This window comes from Cryptomeria japonica, chromosome 3 (genome assembly GCF_030272615.1).
Source record: "Cryptomeria japonica chromosome 3, Sugi_1.0, whole genome shotgun sequence".
Classification (NCBI taxonomy): Eukaryota; Viridiplantae; Streptophyta; class Pinopsida; order Cupressales; family Cupressaceae; genus Cryptomeria; species Cryptomeria japonica.
Window position 1 is genome coordinate 592,334,182 of NC_081407.1, and position 22,731 is coordinate 592,356,912.

The window sequence follows — 22,731 nt, forward strand, 5'->3', positions numbered from 1 at the left end:
AGCAGTTTTTGTTTGAACAACCGTGGTCACCCTGGGGAAAGTATCTGTCTGAATGGCAACCATGGCTTTCTCGGTAAACAAAGGGCATGAAGATTGTCTCATAAACTCCTCAAATCCGGAAGTAGAGGTATCAATTTCTGACAAATGAATATATGCAGGAGTATCCTTGAAGATTTCCAGCAAACTCTCTTGTTGATGATCAAGAGGTGGCTCAACTGTTGAAATGAGAATGGCATTCTGAGGAGACTCATCCACTACTATAGGAACATCATGAATAGTGGAAGAAGCATCCACATCTGTGTCAGGAGGAGATAAAGGTAGCTCCATGGGGATTGAGGAAGGGACCTCATGAGGTGACTTAGGAGCATCATTTGAATGTTGTTCTTCCTCTGGATTTTTAGGATCAATCACATGAATATGAAGCTGAGATTTTTCCTTCCCACGAACTGTCTCCTCCTCAGGAGGAAGTACCATTGCTCGACTAACCCGCAACTTGATTCTTGTGCCCGAAGATGATGCACTTTCCTTGTTATGTATCTGGATTTCAGACTTACGTTCGAGAGGTCCTGTACAATCATCTTCTTTTCCAACCTTGATCTTGATGAGTCTAACACTGTTATTTTTGAGCCAAGTGTTAGTGTTAGCTAAGATGGGCTGAAATCTGTCAAGAATGGAAGTACCCTCTTTATGTGACCAATGAATTGATGAAAGTGGTGCTTCATCAACTCTCTTTTCAACATACTCTGAGTCGAGTACATTTCCATCATCAATCATTCCTTGTGGAATGTCCACTAGGTTTAGATCATTAATTTGCTCAAGGGTGAGCCTGAAGTAATCCATCTTACGAACTTCTTTCTTTGTACGAAGATCTACCCAAATATCCTCTATGCGTTGCACATGTATGAAGGACTTTTTGATCCTCTCCTTCATACCCCGGTAGTCGAAATCTGCTCTTGACTTGAACCTTTTGAGTTTTGTCTCTTGCATTTCGGTCACCATGGCTTTGGCTTTGGTGGATGTAATGAGGGAGTATCGGCCAATCTTCAATGGGTTAGCTGCAGAAATCCCAATCCCAACCTTATGCTTGACAGATTGATGTGCATGAATGGCCATGATCTGTCTTCCCAACTCCATAATAATAATCTTATCAGTTGGGAATCTAGGAAGCATATACGGCTGCCTGCTGTAACATCCAACTCTCATGTAAGTGAAAGTTGGGAATTAAAGGAATAAGCAGCCATATTCATTCACTTTTTCCATGCCTCATCTGATACTCTTCTATTCTTTAGTGTCTTGTCAAATTGACACATAAAATAACCAAAGAATGCATCCTGAACCCTCCTGTAATGCAATCTGCTGGGTCTCAAAGGCAGCTGATCATAGTAATCCCATACAGGTATAAGCAAGTGATCACCCTTGGTAGAAAGACCAGGGAAGTGTCTAAGTGATGCTGCTAGATACACCAGATATGAGTTCATGTAGAATGTCATGGTGATAGGGACTGCCGCAAGTTGTTCACACAAAGCATCACTGATGATTTCACTCCATGAGATGTGATGGGACTGCTTTATAAACATGATAAACTGATACATCTAGGGTTTGAAAACATTAGAATGCTCTAGACCCAACATCCACCTGAGGAGAGTAATGATGTCTCCAATTTCCCACTTGAAGTCGCAACGGTATAACTTAGCCCACCTTGTGAAAGCGGCTTGTGGCTCATGGATCCACCTGTTAATGTGGCGTATGCAATCCTTTTCTCTTGAAACATAATATCCAGCTGCACTATCTTTAGAAATCTCCATATACATAGGTGCTAATGGTATTCTGAAAACTTTTTAAATGGTATCCACATCAAGATGGATTATTGCCTTCCCATCATCATTTCTGATAGTTCTTGTCTCTTTATCAAAATGGTGAGCACAAGCAAGAACAAACTTAGATTCTAGGGCAACCACCGGAAAGGAAGAAGCATGGTGAATGTGGCTGTCCAACAATCGCTGCATATTGCTATCCTTTGGATCGTCTACCCTTTTGATGAAATCTGACATGTCAACATGCCCTATTTCCGTATCCTTGATATGATCCATACGAGAGGACACTTGTGAAGGGGAGACCTCATTCTGGTACTTACCAAATTTGTATTTCATTTTCTTTGCAACGAAAGATGATGGTAAATCTGACATTGAAGAACAATCTGGTATGTTGCAGATGAAGACTTAAAAGTGTCAAAGCAACATCAAGATCAACTGCAACTATCATCTTTCTTCTTCAAATGGGAAAAATTTTAACTCTTGCACTTCACAACTTTGTGAGAGGAAGATGGGAAATAAATAGGGATGCCTGGAACTTGGCTTATGACCAATTTCGGATCTTGGGGAATGTTTTACAAGTATACAAGTAAGGAAGAACAAATGTGCAATCGGGCTTTTGAAACCCGAATGCAAGTATACTTGTAAAAAGGAAAATGGAGTAGTGGGTGAAAAATGAGATTTTGACATGTAGGAAATGGCGGGAATGGTATATACTATATACGGATGATAGTAATGATTATGAGTGAAAATGAAAAGATTTTGGGAAGATCATCTTGATGAAAATGGGAAGAACTTTCAACTTGTAATCAAGTTTTAAAAACCCGATTTTGAAAGGATGAATATTTTTCCAACTTTGAAACTTGGAATTTCAACAAAAGATAGTTAAGAGTTTTCAACCCAAGGGGTAGATCAACTATTTTCATCTCACTTGCAATCGGGTTTTTAAACCCCGAATGCAAGTAAAGAGGGAAAATGGGAAAGACAATGCAATTCACAAATTGCTTTGCAAACTTGGAACAAAGGGGAAAATCTCTCACAAAAACTGATTTTAGGCAAGAGCAAAACAAAACTAAGATATATACAACTTGATCAAGCAAACTAAAACAAACTAAAACAAGAAAAGAAAGCAAGAACAAGAGAAGAAAGCATACCTTGATCAGCAAAAACGACCTCCCAAGAACAAGAAGCAATCCTTGAAAGAAGAGATTGAATCTCTTAAATAGAAAAAAGAGGAAGATTCAAACCCTAGCCACCTTTTTTCAAAAACACCATATGTAGCAAACACCTAACAAATGCATGAAGAATCGGTCAAATGAAGCTTCCAATCTCCATGCCTAGGTAAGAGAAACCAAAACGACATAGGAGAAAGAGGATTCATGGTTTCATGAGGTAAATCGTGGCATTTTCAAAAACACGTGTTTGCTGTTTGAATGCCTTTAAATCAGCAAAACGACTTCCAAATGGCACAAAAAGAGTTTCAAAATGCATGAGAATAGGTTAGGAATCAAAACGCCTTCCTCCTCCTAAAATTTCTCCACAAAAATCGTTTGAATCCTTCAACAAATTCGACTTCTATAGTTGGTCGGGTTCTTGGGGAAGGGCAACAAGTTTAAAATTTGCAAAGAATATGAAATTGGGTTTTTAAAACCCATTTGCAAGTTTTAATATGTTCACTTTTCATGCATTAAGGCAAAATCGGGTATGTGAGAGAAAACTACAAGTTTAAAATGCATGTAAAAGGGAAATAAAACTCCCTTTACAAGTTTTAAACAACTCAACAAAATAGTAGTAAAGGGAAAATAAAATTCCTTTAACAAGTCAAAAATAACTTAAAAATAAAACTTGTAATAGAGATACAAAATCCCTATTACAACTTAAAGTGACTTTATAAAAATTGTAATGGACAAGAAAAACTCCAACCATAACTTAAAATCACTTAACTGAAACTTTTAAAATAAATTACAAGTTTTATTTTAACTTACACTTAAAGTTTACTTGTAATATGTTCAAAAAGTTCCTACAATGACTAAAATGACAAAAAACAACAAGGGGGAAATAAAAAGTAAGTTACAAGTTTAAAAATTACATAAAGTGCACTTGTAATTGACTTAAAATTTCCCTACAACACTAAAACAAGAGAAAATTAAAACTTGCAACTTAAGAAACATTTCCCACCTACAGTCAGGGAGAAAAAACCCGAAATTGAAAGAAAAACAAAGCAAACGAACTCGAAATGTAATGAAATTCGAAACCGGGTTTGAGAATGGATTGAGGATTAGTCCAATCCAGGGGTAGAGCAAAATTCTACCTCGGGAAGTGTGCCTTAGAGTACAATTTTCATTTTTTGACAAAAAATTCAATGTAATAGTCCTTATTTTTGAAAACAAAAATGAGGACAACATGGTTATGAGAGAGGTACTTATGTAGAACAAGCATACACTAGATAGGAAGCAATCACATGTAAAGTATACATGATAGATACATTTAGAGAATGCACATGGGATAAGCATTTTGAAAACACATCAATCTTGAAGTAACTATGAAATATCCCTTACATTTTATCAAGCAACTAATATTTTTTGCTTATACGTGTTTTGAGAAATTTGGAAAACAATCTTAAATACTTTGAAGTAAATCTCAAACTGTTTAAAATTATTAGGGAATTTGGCCCATTATAGAATCCTTGTTCAAAGGACCTAGGGATTCACACTTTGAGGTTGGAGAAAATTACTCCATGAAGCAACTCTTTCCATTTAACGATCCACTGACATAGATTTCCTTCCATTGGTGGTGGAGTGCACAAACTAGACAACTCCAAGAATTAGTTTGGGAAACCAAAATTTTTTTCACAATCAAATTGATGCTTGTTGAGAATATTTTGAACTCCACCAATCTGAAAGAAATCCCCTTTAACTCTTAATTTTGGGTTCTCACCTCACTCCTAGAGGTGAAAACTTCCAAACTCACTAAGCCACCTTTCTCTTAAATAAGCTGTTGAGAAATCAAAGCTCGAGCAAACGGGTTTGGCACCTTTCTTTCCAAATTACTCAAAATGTTCTCCATGCTAGATGCCCATGAGAGGGTAATTATTTTATCTTCCACTCCTTTAGGATCTAATATATAATATTAGAGAAATTCTTTCAAGGAACAAGTAGTCAAAAATAGACTTAAGCCTTTGAAGTGAAAAAAGTACCTTAAAATGGGATTCCTATCAAGTGTGGCCCCCCATGTGCCATAACAAAAGTAAGCAAAGATGAACCAAAGAGAATGCACACTAGAAAACAACCATGATAAGCTACCAAAATGCAAACAAAACCAAACCCTTGCATGAGAAAATAATGTTAATAGTGGACTGCATGAGAAAAAATCATCTCCAAAGCTTCCAAAATCTTTCACACCCATATCAATAATAATGTTATTGATATGGAGAAATGCACAAATAAAACATCATTGTTTGGGAATTGAAAAGGAATATGTGGCCAAGAAAAGAAAACCTAGCCCATGGGCCAAAACCAAGGCGCCATGAAAGGGAAGCGCCAAAAATGATTTTATGGGGAGCTTGCTTGGCCCAAAGGTATATTTGCATCTTGGAGAACTTAGAGTTGATTTTAGGGTAGATCTTGGAGGGCTAAAATCCCTTTTTTACAACATCGATGGTCTACTAAATTTTTATTACAAATTAAGCTTTGATTGGGAAAAGATTCAATGGTGTTATTTGTAGATTAACAGTGGTAACCTTTCATATGAGTTCCTTTGTTCATTTCCTATCTCTGTGCTAGTTTTGGTTGGGTTTCTCTTGCTTGGAGCTATATCTATGCAAGATTATTATTGGGCTTTCTTCTCTTCTAAAATTTTAAGTTGGGGAGCATTGGCACTTGATAGTTTCTCCCTTTTATTATATTTCCTGCTGTATATATGCATTTATTGTGTTTGAAAGAGTGAATTTTCTGAAGGAATAATGAGAAGTGTAGTTTTTGTTTCTCATTTGCTATCAAAGTGAAATATTCATGGTTTTGTGACTATAGATTTGTATATGCATGCATTAAACCCTGGGTCAAGGCTAAGGAGATGAGTGTGATGTTCTTAATTTTTCTTTAATTTCTGGTGGGATAAGGCTTGGAGTAAGATCATTTTCTGTTTGAATCCATCTTTATTTCGGCTTATTAAAAATGAAACCTTCATTATTATGATATTTGTCCTCTTTTAACATTGAGATTTGTAGATTTTACCTGAAGTATTGAATTATGTCTTCTCATTCTTTATGGGTTGAGCTGGATGTATTTTTCACTTGCGCTAGGTTGATAGAGACATAGTTGTCTCAACACTTTCATCCTTAGTATTTGTATATTAATATTTATCAATATCGTCTTCACCCCCAAAGGCAAAGGCACTTAGCATCAAAGTTTGGAAACTTGGACTCGGACTCAACTCAGTATTGCAAATTCTTGACTTGGACTCGAGACTCAACCAAAAAATCGGCAAAAGAACCTCATGATAACACAAAAAAAGGAAATCAATGCAATTAGAGAACATAAAATTCTAATTTTACTATCAATTTGTCATAATTTAAACATTACACCTATCATATGACCCTCAAACTCTTAGAATTTGAAATTTCAGTTGCTATGCCTGTTATGTTCAGGTGCTAGAAGAGTCCAATTTCAGGACTTGGGAGTCCAAGTCTAATAATCGAGAGTCTTGGAGCAGGACTCAACTAAGCACTTGGCTAGACTCGGCCCAGGAGTCTAGTTGACTTGCCTTGGCTGCCCTGAGGAATCACAAGTTGGGAGAGTCCTATTGAGTACTCAGTGAGTCCTTAAACTATGCTTAACATGATGGCAACAAGAGAAAGGAGAGTACTCTTGGTTTTGGCTGCATGTCATGGACAAAGTACACATGGCAGAAATCCAGTCAAGCATATCTCTTTTAGTTTAGTTTTAAGTTTTTGTTATCCATGGGATGTGGATGATGTAAATGGGATTGATATGGTTTTAACTTTTTTTATTTTTATTTTCGTAAGTGGCTGAAAAGTTGATATGAAATAATGATTATCAATGTAAACTATAATCTAGAGGGTCTATTTTGTTTTTTTTCCAGTCTAGAGTACAATATGGTGACTTTCTTATAGAGGTTGAATCGAGCCCACAATATCTTGCTCCTTTACTGTGTATAGGTACAAAAGTCCAATTTTATATAAATTGCAGAATCATCTTCATGTCTGTAAAATGAACTTACTGATACATATTTTAGATTTTAGTGAGATCCATACAAATGAAATACATTCAGAAAGGGAGTTGGGATGTGCATCACGTTTCTTTTTGGATTAATATGTGAACTTAAGACTAGGTTTTTGCAGTTTGTAAAACGTTTAAATGGCACTTGATAAGCCCAAATAGCATTCATTTTATAGATTTATGATTGTATAGGTGTTAGATACTTCTCATTGCTAGGTACTGAGGGTTGTTAAGAGCACTCTAAGGTTAGATTTGTTAGGTTTTCCGTAACCCTTACAAACATTTTCTCTGACCACAGTTTGGACTTGTCTTGGCAGGCCTGCCATACAAACAAATGATGATGACATAATTCATTTTTTGGAAAATATACACCCATCTTTCATTGATGTTTTGTAAATATTTTAACATGTCAAATGTTCTTATTTTTTTTACTAAGCCCAAATAGTACTCTTTTTATAGATCTAGTAGTTGTGTAGGTGTTAGATAGTGCGTTAGGTATTCAGGGTTATTAAGAGCACCCTAAGGTTAGGTTTGTTAGGTCTTCTGTACTCCTTATAAGCATTTACTCTGACAAAAAATCTGACTTGTCTTGCCAGGCCTGTCATACTAACAAATGATGATAACATACTCTATTTCTTGGAAAAAAAATGCTTATCTTGCATTGGTGTTTGATAAATTTCTTTACACGTCAAAAGTTCTTAATTTCATTACTAATTTCTTGTTTTCAATGGCTACACAGCAATGAAGTGGGGTTTGTACATCCTTCTCAACTAGCAATATTACATTCTCTGGAAGGAAAAGAGCCTATTGCATCATTTGGTGGAGACATGCAACAATCTATAGTTGGTAGGAGGAATATAGTTATCGCATTTTAATATCCATTCTTTGAAGGTTCCATAGGAAAACCAAATATTTTTCTTGCTGCAGATGGAGATACAAAATCCAGCAGAGAGGCATCTTACGATCAATCTGTTTTTTGGAGTGGAGATCATAAGCTTGCCATATCTGTCGAGGCTTTATCTTCTCTCTTTAAGACTGTAAAATCTGCTTATCTATCTGCATACCAGCAGTATAAATGTCTTGTTCACTCCTCACAAAATAACATTCATTTGCCTTATGTGTATGAACTGGAAGGTTCATTAGAAACTGTTGGGCAAGATAGACAGACGTTGGATATAGAAGCTGTAGAAAATGAACTAATGAGCCACAGCAAAGTCTTAGTTTTATTAAGCTGTGACTATGCTAGTGCTTGGAACTCCAGGTACCCTTTTGAGTTTTCATCTTTCTCAAAATACATGTGTTGTTTAGTTCCTTTAATTTTCTGTTTTATTAATCTCATTCATTATTATAGTGCAAAGCTTTATTGATGTAGACCAAACATGAAAGTTTAGTAGAATATGCATAGGGGTCCCGTAATTTGATTTTTTAGTTGATAGCACAACCAAAACTGTTTGGTCATCAGCTCTTATAACTATTGATATCTCATTTCTGAATTATTTTAATCAATTTCAGATGAACAACATTCTTCTTTGATGCAAGGATGTGAAAGAAAAGAGATTATTTGACTTTTTTTTTTCAATATTTTAGAAAAAAATCCTTAAAGACCTGGAAGATTTAGTTCATACTTGTATGTTATTATGCAAGCAGATGAAATTTCTTCATTTTGTAAATTTTTTTTTAAATGACACTTTTGAAGTCTCATAATGCATCTTCTTTTTGTTTGTTTGTTTTGTTTTGCACTAATCCAACTTCTTGCCATGAGAGTACAAATGACCAAATCTATATTTTTCATGAAGACTATGGATACATGAGATGCACAATTTCATCAGGATTGATTAGCTGATACACACATGTACACATACTCTTCAAAAGGAATTTCTCAACTTTATGTAGGCTCATTATAAATGACGATTTTGTAAAATAGTGCTACAAGTGTTCTAAACTTCTATCATATGTAATCATTCATGTGACTCCATGGCACCACTTTCACGTCCTTTAGTTAACTGCTTCTATCTATTTGTATCTAGAAATGATATATTAAATTCATAGAGAATGAAGTATGTAATGTCCCCAGCTAAGTTTAGGTCTGTTTTAACCATAATTAATCCATTTGAATATATTTATGACTCAAAATAAATATATTAGGAGACAATTCCACCTTGACATGGATCAAATCAGTGATAACATAAACTTCTTTCAAATATTGAATTGATAATCCAACTTGATTTATAATCTCAGCTTTACTTGTTCTTTCAAATTACTATTTCCATGTATATATATATATATATATATATATATATAATCTTATTGATATTACATCTATTATCCTTACTCTGATTTATTTCCATATTTATTAATTATTGGTTATATGAATTATTATATATTATTGCAGAACAGTTTCTAAAAGATATTATAATAATTATAATAATTATATTAATATCTATTATTATATCACTATCTATATTTATAACCATTATATTAATATCCATATTTATATTATTAATTAAATTCTGCATACGATCATTATTGGGCTTCAAATCTTAATCATCATAATGAGCACATCACCGTGCATACTACCAGGAAAAAGGATACTGCCTGTCACTTAATAACAGTCATGTTCTGAGCTGTTCGATTCCCTTCAAGCTCTTCCCAACTGGAGTAAAGGAACAATATCTAATATCCTCCTCAATTCTGAAAACTGTATTCTCACACGTGTATTCCTCTTTTGACAATCTTCTACTTAATGAGTCTGCTGATAATCTTCTTATATTCATGTAAGAGTCTGATATAATTCTCTTCTCAGCATATACTCTCTTTTCTGAATTATTTTCTCCGCCCTCCTCTCTTTTTTTTCCCCATCAACCTCTGATTGGTTCCTTTATACATATATCTCACTTAACCTTTCATAGAAAGGTTGTATCCAATCAACCATTGAATGTGACTTTTGTTTAATTAGACCATAAACATATGATTTCTTCATAACCTTAATTATTATAAGGAGTAAGACAAATCGGTTTTCATTATAGAAAGCATTTTGAAAAGTCAGCCCCTTTGGTTATCACAGTATGTCTTAACAAGTCATAATGAATCGTATTTTGAAAACAAAATATTCCTTAATGAAGATCGCACCATTTGGAGAGCATGCGACTGTTTTTCTTCTAATCATACCCGTTTCCTTAACAAAACATATTAATTATATATTAACATTCTATAATGTAATATGGTCATCATCGTATTAGTTTGCTATCGTTTCTGATAAAAATCGTTGGTTACTGCTGCCACCTGGGTGTAGATCGATGCTAGTTGTTTTAATCAAATTGCTGCTTGACTTATGAGTCTTCCACGTGGAGTCTTGCTGCACTCTTTCATATCTTCATCGTTGACTTCTTCAGGATGTAAATCGTAGTCCAATCATGATGCCAAAACTCAAACAGATTCCACCATTCCACGAGAATCTGATTCTGTTATCAATAATCTTTATAATAAAATCGTGCCACTTGTTAACTGCTGTACATTGTCTTTCAATCACTGCTTGTGTATATGTGAGTTATCGCTGCTCTTTAATAAGGGAGTATAACATCAGTTAGCAATATTAAGTGTATAAATTATGTTTATAATAAAATAGTAATTTATTTTTATTTAAATAATGATATTTAATAAATAATGATATTTAATAAATTAATAAATTTCAAATAATCATTCGTTGGTAAATAATAATTTCTTTATTTACAATATATATACGATCAAGGGGGCAACATGACAATCTTATTATAATATTAATATTATTTTTATATTAATGAATGATTAATATTACTATTAATATTATTAATTACATAATGAATGATAATTTATTATTATGATGAAGAATCACAAAATCTATTATTGATTACATCACCAGGATGTGGGGTTATGACAACCCTCTCACTTTAGAGGAAAATTGTGAAGTCTCATAAATGAGACGATTTTCCCATATTATTAAATGTTAATTAATAAATGTTTTAATTATCGTATACAATAATCTAATGTCCAAAGAGGGGTTATGACAAAGTACGTTGCTTTGTGCAAATATGTATTTGTGATGAACCCTTGCTGGTTCAACTCTTCAACCTGCTGTAATTTGTAGATCTTCTTTGTAATTTTGATTATTAAGATGGTCTTTTAGAAATAGACAGAAGTTACAGAAGGGGGTTTCTTTAATTTGCAACACATATTGAAATAATACATGAAATTAATCAACTGAAACAATAAACTGGAGTATTTAGAAGCATACCCGTAGGTCCTTAGCCAATTTATTGAATTAAAAGAATTCAATCAGCAACTTACCAAGTTCTGATTTTTTTATTCTGAAACAAGTCAGATCTGCTCTTATTTAATACTAAGACACCCAAACAGTGGAAGATGGCGCCAATAAATGAGCAAGCTGTGTGTTTGGGAAAAAAAGCCTCCAAACCACAGAAAAATTAACAACAAATAGTAAATAGGAAACCTACAACAAATCTGCCTTGTAAGAAGCCAAATCTGCTCCAATTTAATTCAATTTGACTTCTGAATGGAGCCAACCAAGCTGCAACAATTCGATTGATCTTTAACAATCTCAAAGCTACTGAATTTTGAAGAATGCACCCTCTCCAAAACAGTTCCAAACCCTAGCCTCCATAGCCAAGTGCTCAGAAGAAATGTCAAATGCTCAATTCAATGAATGAGGTTTAATTTCCTCTTGGCTGCCTAAATACCCCAAAAGTATGATTTTTGGCAATTAGGTTTAAAAATTATAACTTTCTTTTAGGGTTCCCAACTTAACCCTAAAAGCAACGCCCAACTTAGGAGATATTAAATTTTCACTTAATAAAATTTAAGTGATGCACTTTGTGGTTTTATTTTAATATTTCATTAAAACATTAATTGCCTGTGGGAATCACTTAAAAATTTATATCTCCCTCATTATTGCTCAGAAACTGAATCTGTCAGAAGCTGGGGCCACAGTTCGCCATGTCAATGAAAATAGGACCATGTCTATTTTTAGCAGTTTTTCCCTAAAAATTAGGAAATCCTCATATAATGTCAGAAACTGATGAAATGAACACTAGAACTGAACTCAACACTAAATTAAAACAAATAGACAGACCACTCCTCAAGATACTGCATCACTGACCCCCTTATCCATACCTTGTTAGCCTACAAGGGTCCAAAAATAGGCTAACTCCTCAAACCACTGTCCCTGACTAGGATGGGGACATCACAGTCCGCCCTCCCAGAATTTGCTTGTCCTCAAGCAAACTCAATGCTGGATGCTTTAAAATGTTATCACACTCCCAAGTAGCATCCTCCATCCGCAGATCCTTCCATTTAATAAAAAATTCCCTGATGACACTTCTCCGCAAATGATGCTCTCTGAACTGCAGAATGGCCTCAGGTACTAGCACTAACTTCCCCTCATCATCTATGGGTGGTAAAACTGCAGAAGGAACTATCTGTTGTCCCAATGCCTTCTTAAGGCGTGACACATGGAACACATTATGAACCTTACTATCAATCGGTAAATCCAACTCATAAGCCACCTGGCCAACTCGCCTTGTAATCCTGAAAGGACTATAATAACGTGGCTTGAGTTTCTTTAAGCCCTTCTTCCTAAGAGAGGACTGTCTATAGGGTTGTAGCATCAGATACACCATATCCCCAATCTCAAAAGATTGTTCAACCCTCCTTTGATCAGCATATTGCTTTTGCTGATTATGAGCCTTCCAAATATTATCACCAAGTGCTCTCATAATATCCTGGTTCTCCTGTAACAGATTCCCAGCACTCAGTACTCTGCAATCGCTCATCCATAAATCCAGAAAACTAGGAGCATCATATCCATACAAAGCTCTGAAAGGTGTCATCTGAATAGTCATGTGGTGAGTGGAATTATAACAATACTCGCACAAATGTAACCACTTCACCCAAGCCTTCTGCTGCCCTGAAATATAGTTCCGTAGGTCTCTTTCCACCCATTTGTTGACAATCTTTGTCTGTCCATTAGTCTGGGGATGGTATCTGGTACTCGGAGTGAGCTCTGTCCCGCAAAGTTTGAATAACTCTTGCCAGAAGTGACCCATGAACCTGCTGTCCCTATCATTCACAATACTCCGAGGTAAACCATGCAATATGAATACCTCACGAAAGAAAAGATCAGCCACCTGTCCAGCTGAATAAGTAGTTGTGATTGGGAAGAAATGTGCATACTTAGTCAACCGATCAACTACCACATAAATGCTGTCTCTCCCTTGAGCTTTTGACAAGCCCATAATAAAGTCCATAGACACGCATTCCCACTTCCTGTTAGGAATAGGAAGTGGCTGAAGTACCTTGCAGGAAAGCTATGCTCCTGCTTGTCCTGTTGGCAGACAAAACACTCTCTGATGTACTGAAGAACATCAGACTTGAGACCCTTCCAAGAGAATCTCTCCCGTACCTGCCTATAGGTCTTAAAGTAACCGGGATGTCCAGCCATAGGTGAATCATGGAAAGTCCTCAATACTATGCACTTCACATCAGAACCTGGGACTAGAAATATCCTCTCTTTGTAAATGATGAGGTCATTCGCAAGAGAGTACCTGTTGTCCTGTACTGTCCCATCAATAATGCTAGAGGCCCATGGATTCTTGGCATACTCTGCTATAATCAAGTGTTTCCAATCTTCGGAAACAGCTGCCATGGAGCTCAAATGGGGGCGGCGAGATAAAGCATCAACAACAATGTTCTAAGTCCCTTTGACATAGGAGATGTCAAAATCATAAGACTATAACTTGCTGACCCACTTCTGTTGACGCTCATTTAGATCCCGCTTTCCAAGGAAATGATTCAAACTATTATGATCAATTTTGACACAAAACTTGTTGCCAACTAAATATTGCCTGAACTTGGCCATTGCATGCATGATGGCCAACATTTCCTTATCATAAATACTATAGCTCCTCTCCGGGCGCCGAAGCTTCCTGCTCTCATAAGCTATAGGATGACGATCCTGCATAATTACTGCACCGATACCCTCTCCACATGCGTCACAATGAAGCTCAAAAGGTTTGGTGAAATCGGGTAAAGCAAGAACTGGACATGTAGTCATCAATTGCTTGAACTTCTCAAAATTTTCCTGTGCGAGAGGTGTCCAAACAAATACACCCTTCTTGGTCAAATCAATGAGTGGTGCGGCATGCTGTGAAAAACCACTAACAAACTGACGGTAGAAGGCACATAAACCCACAAATCCCCTGAGCTGAGTCAGGGTCTCAGGCGTAGGCCAATCAACAATGGCACAAACCTTATCAGGATCCATGCGAAATCCCTCTTTGCTGATTATGCGACCCAAATACAAAAGTTCTGCCATTCCCAATGCACACTTGGACTCTTTGGCGTTAAAGGGCTCCCTGTCAAGCATGCCTAAAATAGTAACCAAGTGAACCAGGTGCTCCTCCCAAGTTCTACTGTAATGTCATCAAAGAAAACCAGAACAAATCTCCTCAATTGAGACTAGAAGACCCTGTTCATAGTGGACTGAAAGGTGGCTGGTGCGTTGGTCAACCCAAAAGGCATAACCAAAAACTCATAGTGTCCACAATGACATCTAAATGCAGTCTTCTCAATATCCTACTCCCTGACACCGATCTGATGATAACTTGTCCCCAAGTCAATCTTGGAGAAATAACAAGCTCTATGAAGCTCATCTAACAACTCATCGATGCGAGGAATGGGATACCTGTTCTTTATAGTCCTTCTATTCAGCATACGGTAATCAATGCACATTCTGAGTGTGTCATCTTTCTTCTTCACCAAAACAACTAATGAAGTGAAAGGAGATTTACTCGGCCTTATGTGTCCCATTGCTAGAAGTTCTTTGATGGTTTTCTCAATTTCATCTTTCAACCGCTTGGGGTGCTGGTAAGGTGTAATCATGATGGCCTTGGTGCCCTCTTCAAGCTCAATAATGTGCTCTATGCCTCTATCAGGAGGCCTACCAGGAGGTATGTCACTAAACACCTTTGTATGCTTAACTCTAAGCTCCTGAATATCTGAATGTTAAGGTGTTTTATGCTGCTCCTCATAAGTAGGCATTAGTTTACAGTCTGCTGCCCAATCCACCATGTCATGCCTGATAAGTCTCTCCATTCTTTTAAGAGTGATTAATTTCAAGTTACTGGCCTTGATAGCTTTAAGAACATGATTAGTCCCATCAACCCTGATTTTCATCTCCATTTCTTTGAGGTTGAGTGTAAATTCACCTATGGCATGAAGCCATGTCATGCCAAGGACCACGTCCATGTTTCCCATGTTAGCCACATAAAAGTCAGCTTTGAATTCATAATTATCGAGTTTCATTGGTAAGTCTGAAATCATTCTATCACAAGTCAACACATTACCATCAACAACTTTCATCCTTATGCCTTCAAACTCTTGAGTTTGAATCCCACGCTTCTCCACCAACCGTGCATCTATGAAATTATGAGTTGCACCTGTATCAAGTAGAGAGATGACTCTTTGACCAGCCAAGAGTCCACGCAACCTAAAAGAACCTTCTCCTTGCATGCTAGACATATGAGCTTCCCGTAGATCGAATTCTCCTTCATTTTTAACTTCCTTTTCTGAATTTTCAGTCTCGGAATCATCTTGATCAGCTTGCTGGTCTGTGTTATCAGTCATGTTTTCTCCCTCATAAAACCACTCCATATTCCTATTTTGACCCTTAGGCTTGAGGGGACAATCGTGGTTTTGATCACAAGGGCCCTTACAATGAAAACACAGCTTCCTTCTACGCAAATCATTAAGTGTTTCCCTATCCAAAGGCGCTGTAAACTTCTTCCCTTGGTCCACATTTTCTGATTTCTTTTGATCAGACTTGCTGTGATTAATTGGCGAGGACGGTTTTGAGTTGTTTGGAGTGAACTTACTACGAGGAGCCGTAAGTTCCATGCTACGTGCCTTCCTCATGGCTTCTTGCGAGGTAGGGGGATCAAAAGCCTTAATCCAACCTTTCATAGGCTCATAAAGACCTTCAACAAAAAGAATGACCAGTCTTCTCTCTGAGATGTTAGTTACCATAACTGAAAGCTTCTGAAATTCACTAATATAAGATTCCAAGCTGCTCATTTGTTTCAGCTGAGCTAAATCCCTGAAATACAACTCTGGATCTCTTTATCAAAACACTCAACCAATCTGTCAGTGAATTCTTGGTATGTAGTAATAAGGTCATGATGCAAAGTCACCATCCCATGGTGCCACCAATTATGGGCTGCCTCATCCAAATGCAAAGCTGCAAACTTAATAGCATCTTCTTCTGACATAGGATGTAGGTTCAAGAAGGTATCCAACTTGCTAATCCAAGCTCTGGCTGTAACTCTACCGCTGCCATCAAAACTAGAAAGTATGAGCTTGTTCATTGCATATTTGAGATCATTAGTTTTGTTCCAAGGTTTCCTGTCATTCCAATTCCACTTCTTGCTGTGTTCCCTCTTTTGACTCATAAACCTGTCAAAGTTAAGACGTTCCTTAACTCTTGGTGGTAATGCATCCCATTCATCATGAAGTGTGGTCACGTTAACCGTAAATGCCACCTCATCTTCCTCCTCAACCACATCCTCTTCTTTAGGTTCATTTCTAACAAAGATTGGGCGTGTAGGCCTATCATAGGTGTGTGTGGGAGTCACTCTTGCCCTTGGGCGACCAACAACACTACCATTTTCCTCCTAGTTCTGATTATGCCCCCTTGGCACAGTGATTTGTTGTATGGCTTAGTCAACTGCTGCAACACATTTGCCACATGTCGCTGCCCTGTTACTAAACCCCTCATAATAACTCCGGCATCTTGGTCCTCATTGTTAACAACCTCTTTGTGTGGCTCACCATCATTTCTGTCCCCCATAATTTCCAAGGGTATTTCTTCGGTTTGATCAGGATCACCCTGTAAATCAGGTCTCCTGCATGTGTAATATTTGTGAGGCCTAGTCTATTGTTGATGCATAAAAAATTCCAACCCTCCAGGAAGGCAAGATCAAGGCTTTGATACTACTGGGATGAACCCTTGTTGGTTCAACTCTTCAACCTGCTGTAATTTGTAGATCTTCTTTGTAATTTTGATTATTAAGATGGTCTTTCAGAAATAGACAGAAGTTGCAAAAGGGAGTTTCTTTAATTTGCAACACATATTGAAATAATACATGAAATTAATCAACTGAAACAATAAACTGGAGAATTTAGAAGCATAATCGTAGGTCCTTAGCCAATTTATTGAATTAAAAGAATTCAATCAGCAACTAACCAAGTTCCGATTTTTTATTCTGAAACAATTCAAATCTGTTCTTATTTAATACTAAGACACCCAAACAGTGGAAGATGGCGCCAATAAATGAGCAAGCTGTGTGTTTGGGAAAAGAAGCCTTTAAACCACAGAAAAATTAACAACAAACAGTAAATAGGAAACCTACAACAAATCTGCCTTGTAAGAAGCCAAATCTGCTCCAATTTAATTCAATTTGACTTCTGAATGAAGCTTACCAAGCTGTAACAGTTCGATTGATCTTTCACAATCTCAAAGCTACTGAATTTTGAAGAATGCATGCTCTCCAAAACAGGTCCAAACCCTAGCCGCCATAGCCAAGTGCTTAGAAGAAATGTCAAATGCTCAATATCAATGAATGAGGTTTAATTTCTTCTTGGCTGCCTAAATACCCAAAAAGTACGTTTTTTGGCAATTAGGTTTTTAAAAATCATAACTTTCTTTTAGGGTTCCCAACTTAACCCTAAAAGCAATGCCCAACTTAGGAGATATTAAATTTTCACTTAAATAAATTTAAGTGATGCACTTTGTGGTTTTATTTTAATATTTCATTAAAACATTAATTGCCTGTGGGAATCACTTAAAAATTCATATCTCCTTCATTATTGCTCAGAAACTGAATCTGTCAGATGCTGGGGCCACAGTTCGCCATGCCAATGAAAATAGGACCATGTCTATTTTTAGCAGTTTTTCCCTAAAAATTAGGAAATCCTCGTATAATGTCAGAAATTGGTGAAATGAAGACCATAACTGAACTCAACACTAAACTAGAACAAATAGACAAACCACTCCTCAGGATACTGCATCACTGATCCCCTTATCCATACCCTGTTAGCCTGCAAGGGTCAAAAAATAGGCAAACTCCTCAAACCATTGTCCCTGACTAGGATGGGGACATCACAGTATTGCCATTTTTTCCTGAATTTTTTATGTCAATTGGTTACAGAAATCTAAAAATCTATTTACTAAATACTTATGCTAGTTCTAGACATTGTTATGCAATTAGCAAATAGCTAATTTTTATAGTGTCAAGCACAAATACATGAAGAATACTGCCATGTCAAGTTACATTATGGTTAATTTTGAACATTGAAGGAAAGAGATTTTTGATGAATCAATATACAATTACTTTATGACAACAAAAAGAGCAAGCTAGTTGCAGACTGTCTTGCAAAGCACCATGGAATAACTAGAAGCATTGAGGATACTAAGCAAGTAGAGGAGGGTGAAGATGTCCTATTAATATGGAAATACACCCACAGAAACCCAAAAAGAATGGGAAACTAGACACCAACTGTATGGATGCAAGCAGGGTTTAATTATATATTACAAAAAAATCTTGTTGCTGGCAGGATAAGGTAAAACATCGTACACAGTTTGCAAATTCAAGCGTACAAATTAACATCCTAGTTAGTTTAGTGTGCACAAGGTTAGAAGGTTTAGATGGCAGGAATAATCCATGCCGAGGGAGAAATATCTACAGCAGGTATTTAGATTCAATTACCATGGTCATCATTTAGATGTTTGTTGTTAACAGAAACTTAATTATATAGGTTTTGTGATAGTCTTGTTCTTGTTATCTCCAGCATGCATCCAGTATTCGTCTAGAGACTTTATTAGTTCCTTTGAACAGATATCAATCAGTTTATTCACATTTTGATTTATCATTTTGACAAGGAACTTCAGAATAATTAGGTTTTACAATTCTGTAAAAATGTATTGATCCTAAAATGCCATTGCACACATTGACTATTCTCTCCTTGACAAAAATTATTTTATCTTTGCCAATCTGCAAGCTTCAATGCTTTTCTTTGTGGGATTACAATACATCATGGTCTTCAATAACAGATGTACATGTGGATCTCTACAATGGGACTGCTATTGACTGTTTGCCCTATCTGCAAGAATACTACAGACCGGCCTAATTTACTCCAAGAGTTGTCTAGTTCTGATTTTCTGCAATATGCCTTTAGCAAAGTGCCACCAGGACAGCAGCATTCATCTGAGGCATGCACTTAATTGATTTTGAAGAAAAACTTCAACCTCTTGCATTAGACATTCCATCTCCAAAGAAAATATTGATTGAGAAGCTTTAGTAGATTGGATATATTTACTCTTGTTATGAGAATGTACTTCAAACAGTTCATCAAATGAAGAAAGAAAACAACTTGATTCATAATCATTTCTTATGTAGCTGGGCTCTTCCTATAAGCTAGTAATAATTGGGCATAACTTTGATCTTTTGATACTTGTGTATCATTGTCTTTTTTAGAGAACATATAATAACGTGTTTTTTAAGATTTTCTTATATCTAGTATATGGATGTGTTATCTAGCCAATATCCTTCATCTAGCTCAAATTTTTGGAGCAAAGCCAGTAGAGTAGGCAAAATATCCATCTCTTTTTTGTGATCTATGTTTCTAACAAGGTAGGGAAAGAGATACTCTCTTGAAAATATTGTTGCTCCATTGGCAATCCATCAATACTTTCCTCCTCCTTTACTTTCTTTTCTTTTTCACGCTCCTTTTCAACTTTTTGTTTTTTTTAAACACTTGGGCATCAAGTTCATGGCTATGTGGATTATTACTACCTTATCAAAATTAGGTTATATCCAATATGCCCCATTACAAAGTTTCCATCAGGTTCATGTTGTAGACACTGAAGGTCACCGGAGCCGCTTAATTTGTATTTGAAATTGCCAATAGTTGTATGAGCCTTTGCATTTTTGGACATTTTCTCCCATAATGACTTATTGGTCTCATGAAATTTGTGATAAGTGTGAATTGTAAGAGGTGCTTCCAAAGCTAGTTGGTGAAATATATAGAATATAAGTGACAAGATCAAATTTATGTGTGATTAGTGTGTTTGGTTTTAGTGAGTTGAATTGAAGTGAAGAATAGTGTTAGAATTTTTATTGAAATTGTGATTCATGCTACTTGTAGCTATATACAAATCTAATTTATTCAATTTATGAAATTTTGTATAGTTGATGTGTGTTGGAAGAAGTTTTTTCATCCTGTTTTTGTGTATGTAGGCATTTTTGGCTAGGAAGGCAGTGCTCGTTGTTTTCTAATTTAATTTGTTTCATTCAGTTCAAAGTATTCAAAACATAGAAGCTCATTTGTGAGATAAGAAGCGTTCAGGTCTTATGCTCAACATCCAAGACTCAATAAGATTGTTCATGTTTACTTTCAGTTGTTTTCCTTTATGCAAATCCCCTCAATGAAATCTTGTATAGTGTGTATAACTAGATTTATATCTTAGGGATTTTCCTTTTCCAATTTGAAGAGAGGTTTAGTTTTTCATGTTGTTACTGTAACCTTACAGATTTATATCACTTCATCTTTTCCACCATGTGCATTTTGTCAAATAGTTTTCTTGTATGCTGGAACTTGTTTTCAGATTGCATTTGTTCCTATTTCTTTGTATAACAGTGGTAAACTGGTACATAAAGTAGATATTTGTTTGCAGATATTTTTCTGAGTTTCAAGAGAATGTAATCTTCTTGATAGTTTCATTTCACTCTAATAAAAATCTGTGCTACAAATTGATTGATCCTCTACCTAGAAGTGCTGTCAGGCTCAGGAATCTATGCTTACTTTGTGCTATTTGAAATACACAGTGGTGCAAACATCCCTTGTGGTAGGTTCAAAGCCCATATTGCATCCATCTACAGTGCTTTTCATATCCTTCATCCTTCAACAAATCTTATTTGCATCTTTGTGTACAAGTTGTGATATGCATGATTTATATATAACATAGTTAATAATGTTGATCAGGAAATGGAAACATAAAGTGTATTTGTTGTGTTTGTTTACAGAAAGCAGGTGATCTCTCAGAAATCACTCAAAGAAGTGTATTGTACAGAGCTTCAATTGTCAGCACTTGTTCTATCTTATGCACCGAAGAGCGAGCAAGCTTGGTCCTACCGGTAATATGACAACTATAGCAGTTCAAAATTATCTCTTAATAAAAATCTAGAATAGATTTGATTGTGTCATTGTAACTATATAAGTGTTTTATGCATTTTCAGTAAAAATCTAAGCAGCCACAACATCCAATAAGAACCTTATAGTATTTACTAAAGTATTTTTTCTTATTGCTTGGTTCAATTTTATTTTCATTTTTTGCTAAATAAATGATGATTTTTCCAGCTGCCACAACTGGAGAAAGTATGAATGAATTGCAACTGTCTTTTTCATCAACCGTCAGTGGTTTCATAAAGTCACAAAAACACAAACTGTTAAAAACAGCTTTTTATCGGTGGTGAACTACCAAATTGAGAATAGAAATAAAAAACAAGACTAGTTGGATCAAGACTTTACTACTATTCCACCTGCATTGTGAAACAAAGAAAAGTTTTGAAATAAAAACAAATTCAAACATGTTACGCAACAAGAATGTAAATGCTTGTTTGAAGACATGTCAATTGATTCTCTTGTGAGTCAATTGTACTAGTCCACATAGTTGTACTCTTCAATTTTTTTGTGATGGTGACTGGAGAGAGGCCTTGAGGGACAGGAGGGATGGCCGGTTCCTTCCTTGTAGGTTGAACATGCTTCACCTTGTCGAAGATAGTTGGTTCTCTATTGGTCCATACTTAGCTTACATTTTGTCCTTAGCTTTAAGATTCCCATTTCCTGCCTAGGTCATGTGCAAAATCAAGTTGTGCAAACCCATGGCTGCTTGGGTTTTCCAGGATTCATTTTCCTGCTTATTTGGGGCTCCCCTTATGATGTTTCTTGGCAATAAATTGAAAGAAGGTGAGTTTTTGATTGGGTGTGAAGCTCATGGAGCATCACTCCCAATATGATTCACAAAGCTGGGTGGGATAATTTTAAGTTTCTTCAGATAACCAAACAAACCTTATTTATTGTGTTTCCATGCCTCAGGATGTAATGTCCTCATTTTCGGTCATTGCAACATCATAGCTAGCTCTAGCTTTTTTGAAGAGTGTTAGCCTTTTCAGAATGGAATTCAATTATTAGTGTTGTGTTCAAGGGATAGGGATGAGCCCATTGGTGCTTTCTTGAGGTAGTGTCGCCATTTCGGGTGCATTCCGAATTTCTTGGAGGAATATTCTATTTATGGAAAGTATCAAATTTAATTTGTTGGATCTCTTGTGAGCTTCTGTATATGTTGGTGCATTTTGAATTCACCTTCAGGCGTTTTTTGTATTTTCTGCAACTTGGTTGGATGTGTGAAAAATAATTTAATAATCAAATAATTAAATGTTAAATTGTCGAATAAAGCAAAATTAAAAGACAACTTATTTTAATTATTTACCAAGGTGAATAATTAGTGAGTAAAGTTGATGCAGTTGATGTTAGGGTCCTGTTGTGCATTGCACACGCTCCCTGTCGCCAATAGGGTC

The 22,731-nt window shown here is 36.0% G+C and overlaps 1 protein-coding gene across 3 annotated transcripts in view; it reads left to right on the top strand.

Annotated features, from left to right (window-relative positions):
* Positions 1–22,731, top strand: part of LOC131078618 (uncharacterized) — a 299,838-nt gene that overhangs the window by 18,315 nt on the left and 258,792 nt on the right. For all 3 annotated transcript variants that reach the window (XM_058016364.2, XM_058016365.2, XM_058016363.2), the window contains exons 2-4: positions 7,788–7,894; positions 7,976–8,309; positions 21,178–21,288. In XM_058016364.2, the coding sequence (XP_057872347.2) occupies positions 7,788–7,894; positions 7,976–8,309; positions 21,178–21,288 (552 nt within the window). The remainder of the gene's footprint in view (positions 1–7,787; positions 7,895–7,975; positions 8,310–21,177; positions 21,289–22,731) is intronic.